The 25,900-nt window shown below is 32.4% G+C and overlaps 2 protein-coding genes, 1 long non-coding RNA gene and 2 other non-coding genes across 6 annotated transcripts; 1 reads left to right on the plus strand and 4 right to left on the minus strand.

Annotated features, from left to right (window-relative positions):
• Positions 1-3,193: 3,193 nt before the first annotated feature.
• On the minus strand, positions 3,194-3,267 carry TRNAI-AAU. Its single transcript has one exon. It is a non-coding gene; the product is annotated as a tRNA-Ile (tRNA).
• A 1,191-nt stretch (positions 3,268-4,458) lies between these two features.
• Positions 4,459-4,532, minus strand: TRNAI-AAU. Its single transcript has one exon. It is a non-coding gene; the product is annotated as a tRNA-Ile (tRNA).
• A 3,054-nt stretch (positions 4,533-7,586) lies between these two features.
• LOC105434735 lies at positions 7,587-8,562 on the minus strand. The gene is given in 2 exon segments (XM_031880850.1): positions 7,587-8,032; positions 8,364-8,562. Coding segments are annotated over 2 exon segments (645 nt in total).
• A 4,208-nt stretch (positions 8,563-12,770) lies between these two features.
• Positions 12,771-17,566, plus strand: LOC101219340 (beta-carotene isomerase D27, chloroplastic). Its single transcript, XM_004145323.3, has 7 exons — positions 12,771-13,223; positions 13,310-13,449; positions 14,378-14,470; positions 15,543-15,604; positions 15,866-15,972; positions 16,975-17,067; positions 17,265-17,566. Exons 1-7 carry the CDS (start codon positions 12,998-13,000, stop codon positions 17,303-17,305), a joined length of 762 nt encoding a protein of 253 aa, XP_004145371.1. The 5' UTR covers positions 12,771-12,997; the 3' UTR covers positions 17,306-17,566.
• A 195-nt stretch (positions 17,567-17,761) lies between these two features.
• On the minus strand, positions 17,762-24,736 carry LOC105434599. Of its 2 annotated transcripts, none has more exons than XR_004214685.1 (3): positions 24,193-24,736; positions 23,899-24,055; positions 17,762-23,705 (listed from the first exon to the last, which is right to left on the minus strand). It is a non-coding gene; the product is annotated as an uncharacterized LOC105434599 (long non-coding RNA). The 2 variants fall into 2 exon arrangements; XR_004214684.1 differs by having other exon boundaries at positions 17,762-20,376; positions 24,193-24,734.
• Between the last annotated feature and the right edge of the window lie 1,164 nt (positions 24,737-25,900).

The raw sequence follows: 25,900 nt of genomic DNA on the forward strand, positions 1-25,900 counted from the left end.
AGACAACATTAAAGATGATCCTTAAGTATCTTCGGAAAACAAGAGACTATATGCTTGCGTATGACACTAAGAGTTTGATCCATACACATGATACACTAACTCTGAATTTTAGATTGGTAAGGATTCTAAAAAATCCACATCAGGATCATTGTTCACTTTTAATGGAGGAACTATAGTTTGGTGAAGCATAAATTATGGATTCATTGTTGACTCAACCATAAAGGTAGAGTATCTAGCAGCTTGTCAAGCTGCTAAGGAGGCTATATGACTTAAAAAGCTATTGGTGATTTAGAAAATAAATAGTTTTGAATATGACTTTCCCATTACCCTTTATTGTGATAATAGTGGTGCTAGGGCAAATTCTAAAGAACCTCAAAGTCATAAATGAGGCAAACCCATTGAAAGAAAGTATCATCTAATACGGAAGATTGTCTAACAAGGTGACGTGATTGTCACGAAGATACACTACAAAAGGTCTTTCCCAACGCAGCTCTACATCGACAAAAACGTCAAAACACATCGGGGAAGGTTACGTCGATGTCTCAGTCGACGTCGGCATATACGTCGGGAATAATTTCTCCGACGCAAATCGCGTTGACGATGGGAAAACGTTCACCGATGCACATCGTCAACACATCGGAAAAAGCTTAAACTTTGTTTTCTTTGCTTTTTCTTCTTCTTCTTTTTCTTCTTCTTTTTTTTCTTCTTTTTCTTCTTCTTCTAGCTTGTTTCAATTGCATACTTCTATTATTATTGTAGTTTCTTCGTGGATTTTTTTTTAAACTTTGTGTTTCAGTATGGATTCATAGGCACATTTTGCGATGCTCTGGATTTGGGCTCTGCTATGATTTGAAAGGGTACAATGAAGCAAAAGGTTCAAATGAAAAAGAAAAAGAGAAGACAAGAGGAGACCCACAACAGTGATGGCAGTGAAGACAGACGACGACAACACAACTCTCCTCCTCTCCCTCTCTCTCGGCTCATTTTCGGTTTATTTTCGTTTTGCATTCTGTTTTGTGTTGAAGGGAGAATAAATAGTGTGGACTTTCTCTGGCGTCTTCAAAGACATCGAGGAAGGTACCTTTCGTCGACGTATTAAGTACAAATGTCTGAAAAAGTTTAAATAATAAATTAATTATTTAAACTTTTCCCGATGTGCCCCCTGCCCCACGTTAGGAAAAGTTGACAATTTTCACTTCAATACGGACACTTTTCACAACGTGTGACAAGTTGCACGTCGGGGAAAGTCTAAAATTAAATTGAATGCCTTCACTTTCCGCGACGCACACAATGTTACGTCGCAAAAAGGGACTTTCCATGACGTAGAGAAACAAGACGTCGCGAAAAGTCTAAAATTAAATTTAATGCGTTGACTTTCTGCGACGCACACAATGTTACGTCGTAGAAAGAGACGTAGAGGAAGAAGACGTCACAAAAAGTCTAAAATTAAATTTAATGCGTTGACTTTCTGCGACGCACACAATGTTACGTCGCAGAAAGAGACGTAAAGGAAGAAGACGTCACAAAAAGTCTAAAATTAAATTTAATGCATTCACTTTCTACGATGTTTGACAGGCTGACGTTGAAGAAAGTGAACGCGTGAAATTTAATTTTAGACTTTTCGCGACGTAACATTTCGTGCGTCGGCGAAAGGTGACCAATGGCGACGCATCTTTCGTCGATGTTGTTTCTGGCGTCGCAATTGTTTCGATTTCTTGTAGTGATAGCACATTATTGATGAATGTTTTTAAAAAGTGCTCTCACGATTAAAGTGTTCGAGAGTCATCGAAAAGGCTTGAGTCTGCGTGATATACATCACGATATCTAAGGCAAACGGGAGATGTATGAGTATAATGTATGCCCTAGTTTTTTTTAATTATTATTATTATATTTATTTATTTGTGTATTGTACATTCTACTAGCTTTAGGACAAGGGCGAGATTGTTGGGATTTATGTTAGTGTTAACCCGTTGTATGCTAATTTGTAAACAAAATTATTTAATTATTTAATTTTCATAACTCAAATCCAATAAACATAAATCCAAGGTTATATGATGTAACATAAACGGTATGCAGTCGACATACAAGTGGATCATGTTAAAGATCTATAGTACATGGATAAGGTTGGTTGTTTTATCTTGGTAACACTATAGATACGAATTACTTTATAAATGCTACAAATGATTTGTTTCAAACCGTTCATATATAGACACAGTGGTGGATCTAGAAAATTTATTAATAGGGGGCTTTATAGTTTAGTCAAAATAATTTATAAGTTGGTGGTTCTAAAAAGTTAATAAATGTACTTATTTTCGGACATCACAATTGTCATCTATGAGATTTCATATTTTGAAATCGATACATAATTACTTCATTATCTATCTTATCAAATAGATCGCCTCTCTCAATATATGTTACAAGACAATCATGCATCCATTGGTCTCCTATTCGATTGCGCAATTGAATCTTTATAATCCTCATAGCAGAAAATGTTATCTCCACAATAGTTGTAACTAGTAAGATCAATGCTAAAGTAAGAAACCGATAGACTAACGTTAGACTTAATCTTTAACTGTTAACACCATTTTTTGAGAAAGATCACAAATACTTACTTTGTCAACAAACATATTATCTGAATCCACATCAATGATATAATTTGAAGCCGATCTTCGAGAATAACAAGCTTTAGTAAAAAAAAAAGTTGAAAAAAATAAATGTTGAAGTTTTATAAAAATAATAAAATGAATGGAGTTAAATAGCTTTAATTGAGGTGGGAAAGAGAAAAAGATGAAGTTTTATAAAAGTAGATATGAACCTAGATTGGAAAGAGAGGCAAACAAGCAGAGTAACCACTAAACTATCAACCATCAACCAATATTAAAAATTAAACAATTATATATATAAAGATGACAAAGTTTGGGGGGGTCAAACGTCCCACAATATAACATAAGTCCCAATATATCATAGGATTTCATTTATATATCATAGTATTATTATACATTTCATAATTTTCAAATAAACAAAGGTATATATTGCAATAATATATAATTCACATGCCAAATAAAGAAAGCATATATGTATTGTGAAGGGAGTCATGGGCGTTCCCTTCCAAAAGAAAGAAAACAAGCCAAACCATTTTCTCTCATTCAGTTGTCGGTGGAAAGGGAGAAGTAAATAGAAATGAAAAACAAAATGGCCCATGCAGGTTTCGAACCTGCGACCTTCGCGTTATTAGCACGACGCTCTAACCAACTGAGCTAATAGGCCTATTTGAGCCAAAAAGACTAATAGGCAATTAAGGTACAATATCCAATAACTAAAGGAAGAATTATTTCATCCTGGTGCATCTCGGTGCATTGTATACCTAAAATCAAATGAATTAAAGATATAATTCTTTCATTATGGTGCATTACGAGGCAATGTATGCTCAAAATTGAATAAAATATAGGCAAAATTCTTTCATTTTTGACAATCTTGGTGCCATTAAGGCTCGAGATCTAATACCTAAAGGAAGAATTCTTTCATCTCAAAGAATTGTATACTCGAGATCGAATGAATTAAAGACAAAATTCTTTCATCTCGGGGCATCTTCAGTGCAACTAAGGCCCAAGATCGTGTACCATAATCTACACATTTGTTTAAATTTGAAAGTTATTGTTTAAAACAAAATAATACAACTCGACAACCTAACCTAACCCATATTTTAATGGTTAGGTTGGGTTGGTAATACAATTCAGTTTATTTGGGTTGTCAACCACACCAACCCAAAAATATGGGTTGGATTGAGAATGTCCCCAAACCCGACACAACCTTTTTATACTCCTATAGATACACATATGCATGTATGTATGTATGTATATATATATGTTGTAAGGTACATCGACTAATATGAGTTTTTTCCTTTGAGGTTTTATAACATATATTTAGGGTTAAGAAAAACTTTTTTAAAAAAAAAGAGTTCTTAGTCTACGTGCACATTTGTACCTAATATTTTAATTTGTAAACTTAGGTATCAATAATTGTGGCAACAATGTATTCCTCCGATGTTACTGATATGTATATCAATATATCTTGAAATATTGTCAATATACTTTGGAATATATACAAAATTAAGACTGGATGATATAATATACAAAATCAAGAGTATATTCTGTTTAATTAATTTTCTTTATTAGTTATCCTTATCCCATAGTATATATACCAAAGTCCCAAGATATCATAGGATTTCATTTATATATCATAGCATTAGTATACATTTCATAATTTTCAAATAAACAAAGGTATATACAATATATAATTTGCATACACCAAATAAAGAAAGCATATATATTGTAAAGGGAGTCAGAGACGTTCCCGTCCAAAAAAAGAAAACAAGTCAAACCATTTCCTCTCGTTACATTAAGTTGTCGGTGCTGGTGGAAAGGGAGAAGAAACCCTAAAAAACTCTAAATAAAAAGTTGGCCCATGCAGGTTTCGAACCTGCGACCTTTGCGTTATTAGCACGACGCTCTAACCAACTGAGCTAATAGGCCAATTTATGATTAAAGAGCTAGTAGGCCTTTAAGGCCTGATATTCAATAACTAAAGGATGAATTCTTTCATTTTGGGTCATCTCTTTGCAATTAAAGCCCAATATCGAATAACTAAAGGTAGAAGTCTTTCATCCCGGGGCAATGTATGCCTGAGATTGAATAAAATATAGGCAAAATTCTTTTATAGTTTAGTCAAAATAATTTATAAGTCAGTGATTCTAAAAAATTAATAAATGTACTGATTTTCGGACATCACAATTGTCATCTACGAGATTTCATACTTAGAAATTGATACATAATAACTTAATTATCTATCTTATCAAATAGATCTCTCTCAATATATGTTACAAGAAAACCATTCATCCATTGGTCTCCCATTCGATTGCGCAACTAAGTCTTTATAATCCTCATAGCAAAAAATGTTCTCTTCACAGTAGTCGTTGTAACTAGTAAGATCAATGCTAAGGTAAGAAACTGATAGACTAATGTTAGACTTTATCTTTAGCTGTTATCAACATTTTTTGAGAAAGATCACAAATATTTATTATATCAACAAACATATTATCTTAATGCACATCAATGATGTAATTTTGAAACTGATTTCGAGAATAACAATCTTTAGTAAAAAAAGTTGAAAAAAAAATAGATGTGTTGAAGTTTTATAAAAATAACACAATGAATGAAGTTAAATAGCTATAATTTAGGTGGGGAAGAGAAAAAGATGTTGAAGTTTTCTAAAAGCAGATATGAACCTAGGTTGGGAAGGGAAGCAAATAAGCAGAATAACCACTAAGCTACCAACCAGTATTAAAAATTAAACAATTATATTTATACATATATTATAAAGATGATAAAGTTGAGAAGGGTTCAAGCCTCCTGGGCCTATACGAAATCAGTTGGTTCTGATATGTATGTCAATATATCTAGGAATATATACAAAGTTAAGACCAGATGTTACAATGTACAAAATCAAGAATATATTATGTTCAATCAATGTTCTTTTAAAAAAACACCAGTCTCAAACCTGCGACCTTCGCGTTATTTGCATGACGCTCTAACCAATTAAGCTAATAGGCCTTTTTGAGCTAATGGAGCTAATAGGTCATTAAGGTACGATATCCAATAACTAAAGAAAAAATTATTTCATCCTGGGGCATCTCGGTGCATTGTATACCCGAGATCGAATGAATTAAAGATATAATTCTTTCATTCCGGCGCATTACGAGGCAATGTATGCTCAAAATTGAGTAAAATATAGGCAAAATTCTTTCATTTCAAGCCATCTTGGCGCCACTAAAGCTCGAGATCCAATAACTAAAGGAAGAATTTTTTTATCTCGGAAAATTGTATACTCGAGATTGAATGAATTAAAGATAGAATTCTTCCATCCCGGGACATATTCACTACTACTAAGGTTCAAGGTCGTGTACCATGATTTGCACGCTCGTTTAAATTTGAAAGTTATTGTTTAAAACAAAACAATCTAATCTGACAACCCAACCCATATTTTAAGAGTTAGGTTGGGTTGGTAATACAATTCGGTTTATTTGGATTGCCAACCTCACAACCAAAAAAATATGGGTTGGGTTGAGAATGTCCCCAAACCCGACACAACCTGTTTATACTCCTATAGATACACATATGCATGTATGTATGTATATATATGTTGTAAGGTACATTGACTAATATGGGTTTTTTACTTTGAGGTTTTATAACATATATTTAGGGTTAAGAAAAACTTCTTTTTTTAAAAAAAAAAAAAGAGTTCTTAGTCTACGTGCACATTTGTACCTAGTATTTTAATTTGTAAACTTAGGTATCAATAATTGTGGCAACAATGTATTCCCCCGATGTTCTTGATATGTATATCAATATATCTTGAAATATTGTCAGTAAAATTAAGACTATATGTTATAATATACAAAAGCAAGAGTATATTCTAATTAATCAATTTTCTTTATTAGTTATCCTTATCCCACAATATTTATACATAAGTCCCAAGATATCATAGGATTTCATTTATATAGCATTAGTATACATTTCCTAATTTTCAAATAAACAAAGGTATATACCACAATGATATACAATTCGCATGCACCAAATAAAGAAATCATATATATTGTGAAGGGAGTCAGAGACATTCCCGTCCAAAAGAAAGAAAACAAGTCAAACCATTTCCTCTCGTTACATTCAGTTGTCGGTAAAAAAAATTCTCTAAATAACAAAATTGGCCCATCCAGGTTTCAAACCTACTACCTTCGCATTATTAGCCCAACAGTCTAACCAACTGAGCTAATAGGTCATTTTAATATAATTGAGCTAATAGGCTGTTAAGGTCTGGGATCCAATAACTAAATGATGAATTCTTTCATTTTGGGTCATCTCTTTGCTCTTAAAGCCCAAGATCGAATAACTAAAGGTAGAAGTCTTTCACCCCAAGACAATGTATGCTTGAGATTGAATAAAATATAGGTAAAATTCTTTTATCTTGAGACATCTCGGTGCCACTATGGCCCGAGATTCAATAACTAAAAGAAGAATTCTTTCATTTTGGGGCATTGAATACATGAGATCAAATGAATTAAAGACATGATTCTTTCACCCTCGGACATCTTGATGCAACTAAGGTCTGAGATCGTGTATCATGATCTTCACTTCGTTTAAATTTGAAAGTCGTTGTTTTAAAAAAAACAATACAACTTGACAACCCAACTCAACCCATATTTTAAGAGTTAAGTTGAGTTGGTAATACAATTCGGGTTATTTTGGTTGCCAACATAAGCAACTCGAAAATATAGGTTGGATTGAGAATGTCCTCAACCCGTTTACAACCCAACCACAACCCGTTTACACTGCTACATAGTGATGGATCCAAAAAATTTATTGACATGGGGCTTTATAGTTTAGTCAAAATAATCTATAAGTGAATGATTCTAAAAATTAATAAATTTATTAATTTTTGAACATCACAATTGTCCTCTACGAGATTTCATATTTTGTAATCGATACATTATAACTTCATTATCTATCTTATCAAATAAATCTCTCTCAATATTACGTTACAAGACAACCATTCATCCATTGTTCTCCCATTTGATTGCGCAAGTGAATCTTTATAATGCTCATAACAGAAAATGTCCTCTCCACGGTAGTCGTTGTAACTGCTAATATCAATGCTAAGGTAAGCAAACGATAGACTAATGGGCAGACTTTATCTTTAGTTGTTATCACCTTTTTTTTAGAAAGATCACCAATACTTGTTAACTCAACAAACATATTATCTGAATGCACATCAATGATGTAATTTTGAAGCTGATCGTCATGAATAACAAGCTCCATAGTTGAAAAATCTTTAGGATAAAAATGTGGAAGGAAAATGAGTTTTTGTCTGTCAAAAGTAGTAAATGAGTTGCTCAGATTGAGACATGCCACACAAAGAAGTAACTCTGTACTTTTTTCAGTGAAACGATCATTTAACTCTTGAAGTTGCATGTCAATAACTGCATAAAAAATCTCAACACAATAATGATGTATATTTGTGGTTTCTTGAGATTTTCGTCTTTGCTTCCCTCGAACCAAAAATGTATCATCCATTTTAAGCATTAGAATACCATGTTTATTACAAAAACTTGAAACTTCATCCAACAATGATTGTCATCCTGATTCTCTCATTGACTATAATCTTACTTTACAAATCTTAACCAAATTCATTGCATTCACAATATTTTGATCTTTTCTCAAGATGAATTTCATAAGATGCACATGGAAAACGAAGTCAAATGATTGGATTGAAGTCATTAGAACCTTTGCTTCATATTTTTGTTCAGAATTTGATCCATTCATCTATGATTGTCTCCTCACAAATTGGTGAGAACATTGAAATACATCTCACCAAAGTGTTGTATTGTGATCCCCACCGTGTATCTCCTGGTTGTTTAATAATTGTTTCCTAATTTAATCATCTTCCAGTTGACAATTTGCCATTATTCAAAGTTTCAAAAGTGTTGGCACTGTGTTTTTCTCTTAACATGTCTCGATGTTTTGTTGATGCACCAATAATATTCACCACACTTACAACTAAAAGAAAAAGACCAACAATCTCTACATGATTTTTTGCAATAGCTACCAAAGCTAATTGAAGCTGGTGAGAGAAACAATGAACCAAATTGGATTAAACCTTCTTGACTATGACCCAAATTTCTTCAACGAAAAATTATGATTTCGAGGTTGGCAGGGTTCTTTTTTGTAGATATTTTCTACGAACTTTGTCTCAAATATTACAATTGTTATCAGGAATTCTAATTCTTAGACCGAGATCTACCAGTAAATCTTCTAATTTTACTTCAGTGATGTACCTCTCGTAACTATTATTACTTTTATTCAAAGAAGATGATGACCCCGTCGATTTTCTTTGAAAATATTTTTTCATTTAGATCAAATTAAATATACAATAACATAACATAACATAACATTGTAACGAGAATAAATCAGGAAGATATTGACAAATAACAACAATATCACAACTTAAACAACCTAATACGTTTAGATAAGATCCATAAATTATTTCAAGAATCAATAAAATAGGTATAAAACAATTCAACTAATACAAAAAAAATAAGCTAAGAATAATTTGAAACATGAAAACCAAATACATGAAATAAAATTACAAACTTGAAAAGAGAAGAAAATAAATTACAAAACTTACCTTATAAATTAGGAGATAAAGTTGAAGAAGAAGTTGAATATGAAATTTTAAAAAGTAAAACAAAAAATAGTAATGATTTTACATATTAAAACGAATGCATATAAATAAAATAACAAAATTAAAAAGAAAAAGAAAATAAAAAATAAATAAAAGTTTACCTCACCAGCTTGGAGAAGATGTCGAAGAAGCCAACAAAAAAAAGTTAAAATTTCCAAAAAATTTAGTGAAGTTGAATAACATCAGTAGAGTTCGAAATTGAGTTAGTAGGAGGCTGACATTCTTTAACCACTTAGCTACTTAAACGCATTGAAAAATTAATGCGTTATATATATATTATATAAAGACGATAAAGTTGAGAGAAGCTCGAGCCTATACCAAATTTGTCGGTATATAGACATGTAAGTGGGGTACCTTATACAATTTACACTCAAATCTCAACTACTAATTCATCCACTTGATAGAAAAGAATATATATATATATATATATATATATATATATTCAATCTTAATCATTAGTTTTTTGAAAAATACCCTTCATGTCATTTATTTTTCCCTTAATTTGAAAAACAGAACTTTTGAAAATAGCCCTCAGCATATATTAATCCAATAAGAAAGACAAAAGAGGTTTTTTCATAGAAAATGACAATTGATTCCTTTCCCTTCCAATGAAAAATTGAAAATGACATTTTTTTGTAAAAAAAAAATCAATAAAAGTATTCAAATTTCCAAATTCTATTACTTAAAAATAACTACTTATGAAAAAACAAATTGGAATCTACAGAGAGATTGAGGAATGTTTATTTTGGATCAATCCGATAATTAATATAATATAAAATTTTTAGAAATTATTTATTCTCTAACATGCAACCAAAAGAGTTGAAAAATCACTTTACACTATGTTTGTTGAAATCGTTTCAATCTAAACTTTAAACTTTGTAAGTGTATTAATTTATATTCTATATTATGTTCTATTTCAAAAAACGTGATGAGCATTATGACTTTATCTATTAATCACTTAAAAGACGGTTTATTTCATGGACATCTTAGATTTTTATGTAGTGTGTATCTGGGTTACCGTGTTTGTTTTGTAGCATTGTAAAATGCTTTGACATCTGAAGATTCTTGAGCATCCTAAATGTCCGAACAAATGTAACGGCATGAATTTAAGAAGAAGACATGAATGAACCAATACCACATCTGAATGAGAAGGATCATGAGAACATCAAAATGAGGATATGAAAGAAACGTCAAAAAAGATTTAAAAGAATTAAAAGTTACTCTATATACCAACAAGATGCACCTTCATTTTTTGTAGCTCGATCATAGGAACTTCAAAATTAAACGTGATTAGCTTGAAGCAATTATATATTAGAGATTTCTAAATTAACATTTTTCCGTTTTTAATTTTTCTTTCACATATATTTTGATATTCCTTTGCATTATATAATTAAAATAAGTGGCAAGTATACAAACATACACGTAATTTTTTTTATACATCATAATTCTTATTATTTTTAACAAGATATTCAAATTAAATTTGGAATCATATTTATTTTATAGTAAATCTTAAATTATGATATATTAGTTTTGGCGAGAAAAACAACATATAAAAATGATATAAGTCGTATTAATTTAAAAATAAATACAAATTGATAAGTTAAAACTATATCAAATAAACTATAAATTAATAAATAGTGACATTCTATTTTTCAAACTATGAAGAAGAATATAAATTAAATTACCTACAAACATATATGATTTAAATTTATACAATTAAACTTTCAAAAGGTGTATGATTTAAATTTATACAATTAAACTTTCAAAAGGATAATTACAGTAGAGAATAGTTTTAGGGTTAACAATTAAATGTATTTAAAATAATTAAATAATTAAATGTACAGTAACAATTGAAAAAAATTGCAAAAATAGGAAAATGTATGTACTTGTAATAAAGATGGTAAAGTCTATAAACAATTTTTTTTTTTTTTATATTAGGTTATATTTGTTAATACTTTGGAATTAAATACTATATTTTCTACCCCTAATTTAAAAGCTTAAAAGGCTCCATGTTTGTAAAACAATTATGATAAAATAACTATTTAATTTATATTCCAATGTTTTAATTATGGTTGCATCAATTAAAAACCTAAACAAATAATCACAGCAATTTGAGAGTGTAATCCTAATAAAATGTCTAAGTTGATTCTCTTCTACAATTTAGGAGTTTAATTAATACAAATTAATTGGTAAACAAGTTTTTTCTTTTATAAAAAATGAAATGTTAAGGAAAATATAAACACACAATTAATGTAATATAAAAGTTCAAAATTGATGTAAATACTATTTCATGGCCACAAGTTTGAAGGTATAAACCGTTATATTCCCTACAATTTTTTTATAATTGAATTTGTACTTTTTCTTTTCTTTTCCTTTTTTTGGTACTCAAACTTGTAATGTTATGTATTGTCATTATTTGAAGAATAATTGGTCCTCTAAAGTCATTTAAACATATTATTTATCGATCATTTCAATATGAATTATAAGTTAATAATGAGTTAAAATATAATGATCATTCATCACAAGAAAGGTGATAGATAATTTATTTTAAAAGTACAATGCTCCAATTCCTTCAAATTAATTATAATAAAAATAAAAATAAAAATAAAAATAAAAATGAAAGTATAAAGCTCCAAAATTGGGCATCTATACTTTGGAGTCCTAAAAGATACTCAAAATGCACATTTATTATATGCCTACAAATGGCATTGCTAAAAATTCTAGATAACTCTTCAAAATGTCATTCCACCATGAATTAATTATTTAAAATCATTTAATATTTCAATAAATAAAGTTCGTAAAATTTGTAGCATTTATAGATTCAGTTAATGCATTAAAGTTATACCTAACTTAGTTGTAACTAATGGATAAAAAAATAAATTTCATAAAATTTGTAGTATATATAAATTCAGTTGATGCATTAAAAGATTAAGAAAATTGTAAAATATAGAATGATAAAATATTTTAAAAAATCAAATATAATAAATTGTCAAAAATAGTTGGTGAACTTTTCTATTTTTGAAAACACTTATTGAGTTAATTATAAATAACTGAATAATCAAACATAATTATTTAAAAATCCATAAAATAAATTAGTTAAATATTTTAGTGAATTTTTGTAGTAATTGTTAATTCTAATAATAATATATTATGAATTTACTAATATATATGAATTTCTTAACACGCATATAAAGTGTGTATATATATATATTCAAACATCGGCCAATTATTATTAATTACCATAAAAATATTTTAAAAAATTTATAGTAATTTGACATATTGTTACCTAACTCAATAGTAATAAAAAGAGAAGAAAAGAAATGAGAGAAATTGCCATCTAAAAAATTCTAACTTTTTTAAAAGAATAGATATAAAGGTAACAAAAAATGAAAAGATTTAAACTACAAAATTTGTAATCCCTCAAATGCTCAGTTTGAGAGATATAAAAGAATTAAAATATGGAAATGACTTATTCCCAAGTTCCATCTTTGAAACTTTCATGTTAAATAAGTGCATTAATTGATATCCCATCTTCATTTCCATATATATTACCATAATTTGAGATTTCTACCGAGGGCCATCTGTATTACCATAGTTAGACCTTTTCTAAAGAGTCCCTCTATCTTTAAATACAACCCAAAGTTTTGTTGTTAGTCTGAAGAGTTCTCCTTCCTCTCTCTCTTCTCTCTCTCAAAACAAAGAAATGGATTTAAGAGTTATTCAAGATACGAGAGTCATTTTGCCAACAATGATGAACAACAACAAAATGAAGTTGAGAAGAAAAAGCATTCTTTGTTTTGGAGTGCTCACAAGACCAGCAGAGGGTGAATTAATAGAAGAAACAAGAAAAACCAATACTGTTTATACAGATAATTGGTTTGATAAAATTGCCATAGACCATTTGTCTCAGGCAGTACAAGCAACATCAGGTTTGTTTTCTTTCTTTCTTTTTTTCTTGGAAAGATTTGGAAAAGATGGGGAAAAAGAAGATTGATATTAGAATTATGATATGCAGGTTGGAGAAGCAAAAAGAGTGGATATGAAAGCTTGGTGGAAGTGACAACAATGGCATCAAGAAATTTCAACCACATCAAACAAAAAGAAGTTGTCATTCAAGCCCTTGGAATGGCATTTCCAAAGCCAATCCTCTCTTTGGTAAACTTCATTCGTTGTCATTTAATACTCCCAGTATGTTTCATTCATTACCATTTAATAACGTTCACTATTCTTTTAGATTTCTAGCCTTCCTCTCTTTCATGATCTATGTATTATATTATGCATACCATACCATGCATACATGTAAAATATCTATCACCAAACACACCATTAAATATGCGAATTGTGGTTATCTAAATTAACACGAGTATGTGTCGATAACCAAGAGAATTGTAATTCGAATTCTCATCTCCATTGCACTAAAACAAAAACAAAAACATATCAAAAAAGATTATATGAAAAGTCCTTGCAGTAACTTTTACTTTAATCAATGGTGCAAATAATATTATTATCTCAAGAGTCGTTCTCATTTAAAAATCACATCAATGAATCACATTTATATATGTTTAGTGTAGTGATTGCAGGAACAGAGATCAAAACACTAACTTATGTTCATGTTAATTAAGGGAGCTAAACTCACTCAATTACCTTAAATTACTTATTTACCTATTGTATTTGTCAATTGTTAAATAATTGATTTAAGGTGAGTAATGCATGATCATTTCATCCTTGATGAATTTTGTTTGAACCAAAATGTTGTCTCCGTTTGTTTGGTCTCTCTTCTCCCATCAACACTTGGGAGAATATAGCTAGGATCATTGCCTAGGTTAGAACCTACTGAAAAACTATACCCTTCTCTAATTTTTCTTTCAAGTAATCATTGGGTTTAATAATTATTTGATTGTCATGTCATTATATGGAAACAGTATCATCAAATGGTCACATTTTTTATGTTAGTTTATTATAAATAAGTATTAAAATTTTGCTTTTACTATTATTAATTCATCTCCATATTTTCATTTTACTATTATACCCTCAATCCTCCCAACTATATTGCCCTTGACACATAGTGGTGAACAAAGTGCAGATAAAAGCATTGCTACCACAATCCAAATTAGCAAGGGAATATTTTGCTGCATTCACCACTGTCTTCTTTGCTTGGTTAGTTGGACCCTGCGAGGTAAGATGTTGTAAATTTACCTAAAGGCCTCTTTATTTCCTCAGTGTATGTTCATAGAAATCCAAGGCCCTAATTGGGCATTCACTTGCATGCATACACAAATACACACAAGAGAGGCTAATCTCAGCATAACCTAAATATTAAGGTATATATGGCTAATTAAGAGGTTAAAAGTTTGAATTCCTCGTGATTGAATAAGGGAGAGACATATTTATAATTAACATTTTCTTTCTTTTGGGTTGAAAAGTTAGAGGCTGACTTGTGCATAACTCAACTGTTAGGACAAGTATCATCAATCAAGAGATCAAAAGTTTAAATCTTATTGTTACGACAAGTATCAACGATCAAGATATTAAAAGCTTAAATTCTCTACCCATGTGTTAGAATTCAGCTTGTCCTATGTGAATTCAGTTGGTCCTCTATCTTTTGTATTGGAAAACTAAGTAAGTGCTCAAGGCCACTATTTAAGACCGATGTCAAAGAATTTGCTGAGAATAGATAGTATTTAAATGGAGGATATTGAACAACCAAGATCAGAATTAAACTAAGTAAGTGCTCAAGGCCACTATTTAAGACCGATGTCAAAGAATTTGCTGAGAATAGATAGTATTTAAATGGAGGATATTGAACAACCAAGATCAGAATTAGAAGAGATTCACAAGGTTGAAAAGACTGACATATGAGGAGGCATACTGGTGGACATCAAGAACTTCACCTTTAGCACTATATTGAATATAATAATACGATTTTCAATGGCCAAGTTGATAAACCTGCAGTGTTTGAGGCACTAGTCCCTTCTAGACTTGTCCTGTCCCTACAAATCAAAGAACGGTTTTTGTGACGTAAGATATATGAACCAATTCTTTGAGAAAACTATATTCTCTTCATGGTTAATCACTTTGACCCTTTCCCTTTCTAGACATTCCTTAAAATTTAAATTAAACACAGCTGATATGCCTAGATTGTTATGGAGGGAGGGATTGAAATAGCACACACATGGAAGGAACAAGTTTTTTTTTTTTCCAATTGACTAATTCGTAAGACTGACAATGGTAACAAATGATTCTTACAGGTGAAGGAATCAGAATTCAAAGGGAAAAGAGAAAAGAACGTGGTTCAAATCCATAAGTGCAGGTAATTCCTTCTCGCATCAGAGTTATAATTAAGGCAATGCTATCTAAACGTTCATGGGTCCCATTCTCACCTACCTGAGATACTTTCCACACCCAAAGAACCATTTGTCTATAATTACTATACGCTTCTTCTAAACCCTTAGTACTTAATCACATTAAGTGATATCCATCATTCACATCATTGAAAATTTGAAATTGTCCTCGTCAAAATTAACATTCAGCAAATCTATTTTGCCCCTAAACATATCCCATTTATTTGCAGGTTCCTAGAGCAAACTAATTGTGCTGGAATGTGCATTAATCTATGCAAGTTTCCATGTCAGGATTTCATCAAGGATTCCTTGGGAATGCCAGTCACCATGGTCCCCAGTAAGTCTCCTCACTAACCTACCGATTCACCAACCAATTGCAGCAACCATATATTGTTTTCCCAAAAGAAAAACAAATTTCAACTTTTCAAAACAATAAGGATAATAATAAATTTAAAAGAAGATCAAACTCACACACACTGCCGCACAAGGCAATTCTAGACACTAATTCAGGCTTCCAAACGTAAATGGAGACCATAATTCTTATTTCTCACAACTCTGTAATATTCGGTTGTCAGAAAAAATTATAGAAAACTAAATCACAGCTAGCCACCTGGCTTGAGCTCATTCCTTCAATGCATTTTATATTAATTAGATTGGCTCTTCATTGACCACTAAGCCAACCTATGGTGGTTACCTCAAGGCAATTATAATATAAAAACTTCATATTCACATATAGAGGAATATTAGAAGTAAATTATTTCAGCTGAATCTATATAGTCTAGATGTGCGGACACTAAATAAAGTAAATCAGCTATAGTATAATGACCAATGACTGGTAGATCCATGAGCAAAAGTGAAATTACTATTAAAGCAACATTACCAGCACCAAATGGTGGAACGGATCATGTTTGTCAATGTGAATGGAGGGTCCCATGTACGAACCATTTTGGGTACAAAAGAACTGCAGGTAGGCCCCAACCAAGCTAAGTGGGATTCCAAACCTGCAGCTTAATTTTGCGATATGGTTACAATCCAAGAATTAAAAGCTGAATTTCCATCGTTAATCAATCATCAAGCTGAATTTCACACTAAGCCAATCATCGATCTTGTCCATGATATACATTAATCATCACAAGTGTAAAAAATGCAACCAAGAAGAGGCATTAGTATTAGGATGTTGATTGTGCACCATGATGTAACGACTAGCTGGGAACCATTAGTATTCATGTCTAGGACCAAGAAATGAATCAATATGAAAGGGGAACTTGGGAGCAAAAAAGAGGGGAGCAGGGGGGAAGAAGCTTTAACGTGATTCCAATAACTGTCTTTTTCTTTGCAGATTTTGATGACATGAGCTGTGAGATGATCTTTGGAAAGGAACCACCAGCTTCAATCGATGATCCAGCGCTTAAGCAACCATGTTACAAACTATGTATTTACCTAAACACAAGTCTTCTTCCTTTTCTTATTATTACCTTCTACTTATTTACCTGTAAGTGGAGAAGTCAAATATATTTAAATAACTTAATGGGCTAGGGAGCAGGAATACAGCAGCCCTAAACGATACTTTTAGGGGAATGGTAATGTGAGTTAAAAATGATTCTAATCTTCTTTGTTTACCTTTTGCAGGCAAAACGAAAGAGAAACATACAACAAACTGCTTTATTTAAAGCAAAGGGATGCTGAAAGATTTTTTTTGGATAATATCCATTTGAGCTCCCAATTGTTTTTTATTTCCAATATTTTCTGTATTACAGGAGAAACTCTCTTCATCTTCATCTTCCAAGATGAGCAGATAGTTTTACTGTTTAGGCATCAAAGAAAAAATAACTTTGCAGGAATCTGGTTTAGTCATTATATTGTTTCAAAGACAAAATCTACAAATTCTGTCAGATAACATGAATACAAATAAAAGCATTTATATAGGAAAAGGGTCAGATGCAGGAACTACAATCGATGATCCTCACGTGAAATGCTATAATGGATAGTGTATTTTATAGTGTTTTATTAGAAAGAAAACCATCAAGATGGAACCACCATGCTAATCAGTATATTTATAGACTGGTGACCTATATACGTGTGTTATAGAAATAACTTTCATTAAGAAAAAATGAAATAATACAAGGTCATAAAAAAATCATTCGTCCAATCGATGATCCAACTTAGTAAAATGTTACCGTAGAATAGTTACAATCAATCACCCCGAATAAAAGAAGGGGGTCCAAATTGGTAAAACGTTACTAGTGGAATAATTACAAAAGATCTTTGAAATTGAAGCCCAAAGAAAAACGTAAAATCTAATCAAAGACCAAACCTCAATATGGTCCCTTTCCCTACCACAGAACACAACACACCCCTGCAAGCAATAAAAAAACCCCTTTTCTCTTTGAAGGGAGATGGAGGAACTCCTCAATCATCGTACAAATGCTCTGATGGCCAGCATAGCTAACAGCAAACTCTCGTTAAAAAATCTCCACACACCTCATGCATACTGGCAATCTAAAAAAGAAGAGATAAGACGCTTCCTCCACCTTCCGACAAAGCATGCAACAAAAAGGTCCAACAAGCGAAGTTCTCCTCCTAACAAGCACAAACAAAACTTGCCAAATAAAAAATCTGACTTTCCTAGGAACCTTGATCCTATAAACCACATCAAAACAAACTCCCTAGGAAGGGAGGGATCCAACAACATATTGAAAAAGGATTTACACGTTATCTCTGACTCGAATTGGGACTCTAAACACGAACATCCCTCCTTTCCTCCCTAAAATTGCTTCCCTCAACCAAAGAAAGGACATGACCCAACCAAAAGATCCAATATCATAGAGTTCTTGGAAGAGGGTAAATGATAAAGACGTGAAAATAAAGAACAAATGGAAGACAACACTACCAATTGATCCTCCAAACAATAAGTATCCTTACCATCCCCACAAAGCAACGAGTAAATCAGAAAAAGGTCGAAAGCTTGAAAGAGATATCCTTCCAAGGAATAGGATTATGATGTGTGCCTTTAACCCCTTTCGTCATCCATTCAAAAGGATAGTTGCCACCTTACTAGTTACTCACAATAATCCTATGCCATAAAGAATTGGACTCAAGGGAAAAGCACTGAAGTCACTTGGGCAACAAAGCTCTGTTTTAGATTCTTAGATTACCGATCTCTGAACCCCCATCACTTATAGGGTGCCCCACCGCTTCCCAATTGACCAAGTGAGATCCATGACCTTCCTTCACCCCTTCCAATAGAAAATTTCTCATTTATTGACAATTTCTCATATACTTTTCAACGCTCTTACACATTGAGTTGAGGGTCCTGAAAAGAGATAAATTATACACATGGATTCCACTCAGCACCGATCTAATCAGGGTTAATCTGCGAGCTTTTGAGAAGAACTCTTTCTTCCACGCCACCAATCTCTTACGAATTTTCTCAAAAATTCAAAGCTCTAGGCTTCGACCCGAAGGAAGCCCAAGATATGATGAAGGTAAAGAGTCAATCTCATAATCAAACACCTTTGTCCACCTCTGCAACTTAACTTGATCAGTGTTAATTCCAAAAATAGTACATTTGCTCCTATTGATTTTTAGCCCAGACATATCTTCAAACAAAGCCACCATATGGTTAAGGATGATGAAGAACTCCTCTTTTCCAGAACAAAATAACATTGTTTCATTCACGAATTGACAATGCGATAATGAGACTTCATTCCTTCGAATCCAAAAAGGATCAATAATGTTTCCTTCCACCACCTTATAAATGATTTGACTTAAGACATCCACCACAAGTAAGAACAAGAAAGAAGACAAAGGATCCCCTGGTCTTAAACCTTTGGTAGCTTGAATCAACCATTTAAGGGTTCCATTGATGAGGATAGAATATTTCACATTCCTCACACACCCCCACATCCACATCCTCCATTTATAATCAAAACCTTTTTTTATCAACACCCAATCCACATGGTTATATACTTTTTCAAAATCGAGCTTTAGAATCACACCTTCCTTTTTCCTCAATCTATACACCTCAATGGTTTCATTAAATATAAGAGCTTGATCCAGGATTTGCCTCTCCATCACAGAGGCACCCTGGGCCTAGAGAATGGTAGACGACATCACTTTCCTTAACTGATTAGCAAGAACCTTAGCCAAAATCTTTTAGACACAAGTAATGAATCTAATGGACTGAAATTCCTTAACCCTGTTAGCATTATCCTTTTTAGGAATCAAGTAAATGAAGGTTTTCACCAATGAACTATTCAACATTCCTCTTTTCCTCTTTCAACAGATTCCTTAAGCACACCCTCCAAATCTCTTTTGATAAGATTTCAATTGTCCCGACTCCTGAAAGAAAGCCATAGAGAAGCCATCAGCGCTTGGAGATTTCTTCCTATCGCAGTTGAAAACAGCTTTTTCAATCTCATCCAAGGTAAACAGAACCACTAAATTCCTCATCCTCCCTACCCGAGATAGGGTTCCAATCTATACCCTCCACAAACTGCTTGACCCTGACTTTCGGGCTATAAAGATAGGTAACCTATAATTATTCTCTTTACTAGTTTGCTGTTATGCAGATCTAAAGATTATAAAGATAATGACAGCAGAAGACTCTAAACCATGGGTATTATTGTTCTAATTTTCACAAAAGGATGCTCTCTGTTAACTCGATAAACGTCATCACAAGAATTTCGGTTATTCGGCTTCTATTAGGAAACTCAATCTTCAGTATTTGTGAGTGCCAATCCTGATAAAACAAAACAGAATTCATCATGTACATAATTCATTTTTGACAACCTCAGTTAACTGGCGGTAACAAAAAATATTTTATGATAGCTTACTCCACTGCAATATATATTGATATAGTCAATTTTAAGAGAGGTTGTTCACGTGAAATAATTATAATGGTTGTTTGTAACAACCTCAATGAATTTGAAGCGACGGAAAGATGCAAACATGGATATGATTAGGCTAATTTGATCCACCAATTATAAGGACAAAATTAATGATTAATTCCAATTGCTGATACACATGATCATTCAGATATTCAAAGAAATTAGTACTTTTAATGATTATTTATTTTGTTCTCTTTGACAAGGCTTGAAACTGGAATTATACGTATCATTTTCCTATGTAGAAAATGGTAAATTTCTTTATTAAAGTAAGCATTTTGACTGGGATTTATTTGTGGGGTTTAAGTCAGCAAATGTGGACCAAGATTGTTTCCCACTTCATTTTGTTTCCAAGTAACCAGGCTCAGACTTTTGTGATGTCTTGTCTCATTATGAGGGCGACTGAGTACCCAAGCCCACTGTGAACCTATATAAAATTCAGCAACAAGGTTCTTTTGTAAGAAGGTTAAATTTGCAACCAATAAGTGGAGGAGGAATATATCCGGGCAGCATGGAACATTAAGATAAAACCACCATGCTAATCAATCCAAAAGATCAGGCTATTTGGAAAACTTGAACAACGGTATCCTAAGAATGCGCCTTTACGTCAGACTTAAAACTTCTTTGAACAACACAAAAACAGCACGTCCCCGTATGAAGCATATTTAGACATGCACTCGTGATTTCAATGTAGGGAAAAAACAAGTTTGCAATCCTCTCAAAAAAAAAAAAAAGTTTGCAATGACGTTTCATTGAAACGGAAGGAAGTTATTTGAAACTGCAATTTCCTCCGCCCCCTCCAATTATCTTCATCGCACCTCTGTTTCTTTCGTTGTCATTAATTAATCAGTCTTCCATCCTCCAATTTCTTCCTCAATATTGTAATCACAAAATGCACGAGGGCTAAGAAGGGGCAAAAAAAGAAAGGAAAAAGAAATAGAAGCCATGCGTTTCCTATGAAAAGGCACTTGGGGACCTTTTCACTTCTAGTCGACGGGTCAACATCCTTACTTCAGTAAATTTTCCAGAGTTTCCTTTCTACCCAAATTGTCCTATCTTTAACTTTTCTCATGCCATTAACTGCCACCTATAAAATTGAACTTGAACAGGTGTGCATAAAAGTATCACGTTTATGGGTAAAGAAATCTTGAAGATATCTAGAACATCCACCACAAACCAGAAATGAAACGATATAAAACCGAGATAGAGAGCAGTTTGCAAAGTAATATCTTGTAACTGTAGAGGCTGGAGATAGATTCCTGGCAGTGGTAGCAGTAGTCTTGTTTTTTTTCAGAAGAGAAACGAATCACATTGATGAATGAAATAATAGGCCTAGGAGCAATAGCTCCAAAAGCCTATTGGTGGATTACATGAAAACTTTCCAAATGGAATGCAAGTAAGAAAGACTAAAATCCGGGAAAGAATGATGCCGTTTACACCACACCTATAAGAAGCATGAAAAAGAATCACAATTACTTTACCGTAGTAGCCTTGTCCTCATAATGACTTTACCAGGTTCTTATTAGAAGCCCAAAACTTCGGGCTGCGTCTCGTCAAGGTTGTTGTAGGCCCTGAGGTTAAAAAATGGGATTTCGGCTCTCCTATCTCAGACAGAGAAGCCCAAATAAATCAATTTTCTTAACTCAAATGCCTATTGAATGGCTACTTTCTCTATCTTTTTACATCAGCGAGGTTTCAAAGCTCATACTACTAAATTTCAGGGACCTTGAATGTTAACAAGTCGATTTATCAATAGATAAACAACTTTGTGAATCCAACCCCACCAGGCCGTCTTTCCATATCTAACTGATTACTTTATTTAAAAACTAAATTCGGGCTTAAATGTTGCTAAAACAAAAAAACAAGACTCCATAATTAGGAGTGGTCGAGCAAATTTCACTTGGAGAGTAGTTATAATGTAATCTCACTTTTTTTTTCTTTCAGTTTAACAATATGGAAGGGTGAAGATGGAGATTTAAACTTTTGACCTCTTCATCGATAATGAAAGTTTTTCCTAATTGATCGGTGCTCAAATTGACAATGTTATGTTATAATATTTATTTTCTTCTAACTTCAAATACATTTAGTCATACAAAAACGGTAAAATAAAAAGGCCATGTTTATTCAGATTTGCTTCTAAGATATAAACCCTCCCACTAAAATTAATCATATCAAATTAGTCTAGAGAAAAAAAAAAAAGACCATAGATCATGGTAAGCTCTTCCAATTTCACCTTGAAGCTGCTATGTATTGTCCCAAGTCTCTCACGAGAATAAAAAAAATTACAAAAGACTCAGTAAAAATAAATAAGTATTTAAATAACAAAGAAACAAACTTTTATGATGAAATTTTCAGAGGGGTTTTTCCGCCATAACTGGTTGCGATAGAGAGAACTTGCTGGCCCATTTATGTCAGTGGGGACTGAGATGTTTCATGTTATTATCAATAAATGGTTGAACTGTATCCGGCTCCTCTACCAAATTGGTCGATGCCTATTATGAGCATGGCTTAACTTTTTGTTTTAACTGCTTATAGAGTCCTATTATTATAACTATAATAATGTATTTCCCTAGGCATCCCAGATAATGAGTTTTATGTTTAGAGCTTTTAGATTGTTCTCATGAGATATGACATTAATAATTTGGGGGGGGGAAGTAATCTAAACTGAGAGAAAAAGGACTTAGACTAGAAGGCTTTTAATAGAGACATGTGTTCTTAGTTGGAGGAGGGAGCATCATAGGTGGCTCCATCTAAATCTTCTCGGAAGTTTCTTCTTACAGTTAGAGAAGCTGTCACTATTGGACTTTTCCATAATAGCACCCAAAAAGGCAAGGGAAGGGAGGAGGTGAGTTATGACCAATTTAATACTGTATAAGTTATGAATAAAGGACCGAAGGTGTGATGGTGGGCAACTGTAATTGTAACACCAAACTAATCTAATTTAATATCTTCCATTGAAAAAAGAATGGACTCATAATTTTGGACTGAACCAACCAAATGTTATTTGTGGTGTGTTCAGAAATGAACCCAACACTTGTTTTTATTAATCCATTGAAATTCACTTGGTTGAGACAATTCATCAAACAGCTGGTGCACAAGACTTATTGGCCTCGATCTTAGCAAAAAAAACAAAGCTCTATACGGCGTTTGTTGGCTGTCACGTTCGTCTCCTTTTCACCTAAACCTACAGGCAGATCTCATTTACTGACAACAAAGCATTCATATTGACTAACATTGACAAAATTATCATATGGAAAGAAAAAGCTCCATGAAAAATGGGACAATGATTGAGTACGATGCAGAGATAAATAAGCAATAGCCACAAATATGAGTGAGGAACAGCATCGGACACATAATTAAGATTACAAAAAACGTACCTCCCACCCAGTTTTTTTTCCCTCGCTGAAGAAGCTCTGTTTAATGATGTAACAATTTCACGCTCGACGAGAGAGTGGATTGCAGAAGCAACATGTGCAACTGCCAGTGGCGTTAATTCGCATTATTCAATGCATTTCCAGATAAGCTTGCTCCCTTCTGCATCGACAAGGACCCCATATTTTCAATTGCTTCTCTGAGATTCTTTGCTTTTCGCTTCTTTTGCTTATAAATACTTTAACTCATAGAGGGAGACAAACAAGTAATGGATTTCATAACAGGAAGCAAAAACTTACCGTTGTTAGGTGAGCTTATTCCATCAATACTCTGAAAATTTAGGGCATAAGGGTCCGATTTCATTGTCATAGAGTAAAAACGGGCCATGGTCCGATCTTCAGCCATACCCATGAGCTGAAACTTTTGATTCGGATTCATCTGGATCATGTGAATGATGAAAAATTGATGGAGCAAACATGGATTTGTATGAATTTGTTTGAAGGTCACAACAAAAAGGATTATGAACTCTGTGGCGATTGGTTTTAGAACCCTACAAGTTTTGAAGGGTTCTTTTTCAAATCTTCCCGCGCTTGTTCAAAAATGGCGATTGGATAATCAATCAGAAAAATTTTTAGGCATTCACCATTATTGGAGGATCTGCCTTCTCTTCTAATTCTGCTATTATTGGTCACAAAAACACCCTAAATTATTTTAAAAGATATACACAACACCAAGAATGCTATAGTGGTGTGTGGTGTTGTACCATATCATACACAATTCCAAATCTATTTTTGAAGAAACATAGCACGTTCTTGTGATCTAAATAGTTCGAAATAGAAAGAATAGAACTTTGGTCATGTCCCAACCAACTTATATTGAAAAAAATATGTAAAATTCCAAAAGAGAGGCTTTGCCTTTTGCCTTTTGCCTTTTGCCTTTTCCACGTGGAATTCATTTTTCATGGAACAATATTCTAAAACACCTAAAAAAACTTGAGGATACGGGATGTATTCCCTAGGCAACCAAAATAGAAAGCTTGATGTACATTGTGTTATGTCAAAACCTAAAATATGTTATGTCGTAGAATAATCATCTAGTATCGATCCATGATATGGGATTTGAACATTGGACTGTCGTTAAGAATATCCTCAAATATCTTCAAAGAATGAGAAACTATATGCTTGTATATAGTCTTAGTAACGAGCATAAAGTCCCAATGAAGTCTTATTAAATCTCTCTAACATGTAGATACTTTAGTCAATATAATCATTGAATAAAGCAGTCTTGAGATCCATTTGCCATATCTCATAGGCTTTAACATGACAATAGAAGAGAAGGTTTTTTCATAGTCTACGCCCTCTCTTTGGGTTAAACCTTTTCCCACAAACAACTCAATCATTATTCTATTTGCAACAATATTTCAAATTATTTTGGAGTTAGGTCAGTGATTTTCACAAGCATAAGCTCGAAATTCATGTTAATTAATTTCATTTTGGCCCAACAAAGGGGACCTCATACAATTAAACACAGAAAGATTTAGACGAAAAGTCTAAATTCACTAGGATATTTCACAAATGTCATAAATTTGAAATTATTTTCTAAAATGTGATTTCGTATAAAATTTGGACAATAATAACCTTCTAATAATCATATATTATATATTATATTCATAATTAATTTTAAATTATTTTCTTATTAAAAATACTTTAAATTTATTATCATAGTAATTATTTCATTATGTTATTAGTATGGAAATTATTTGACAATATTTTGTATTGAATTATAATACAAAATATAATCTAATATGGTAATTTGTTGCAATTAATTTATCATAACCGTGGGATTTGTTTCATCTTAATCATCAAGCTCCAATCAATTTCCATTCTTCACATTGTTCTTTATCCTCCAACATCCTTTTCATTAAGGTTACCATTTTCCGTAGATTTCGTTTCATTCCAGTTAGTATTTGATCGGTTTTTTCTTTATTTTTTTCTTCTTAGTAGAGTT

Source organism: Cucumis sativus, chromosome 2 (genome assembly GCF_000004075.3).
Source record: "Cucumis sativus cultivar 9930 chromosome 2, Cucumber_9930_V3, whole genome shotgun sequence".
Taxonomy (NCBI): Eukaryota; Viridiplantae; Streptophyta; class Magnoliopsida; order Cucurbitales; family Cucurbitaceae; genus Cucumis; species Cucumis sativus.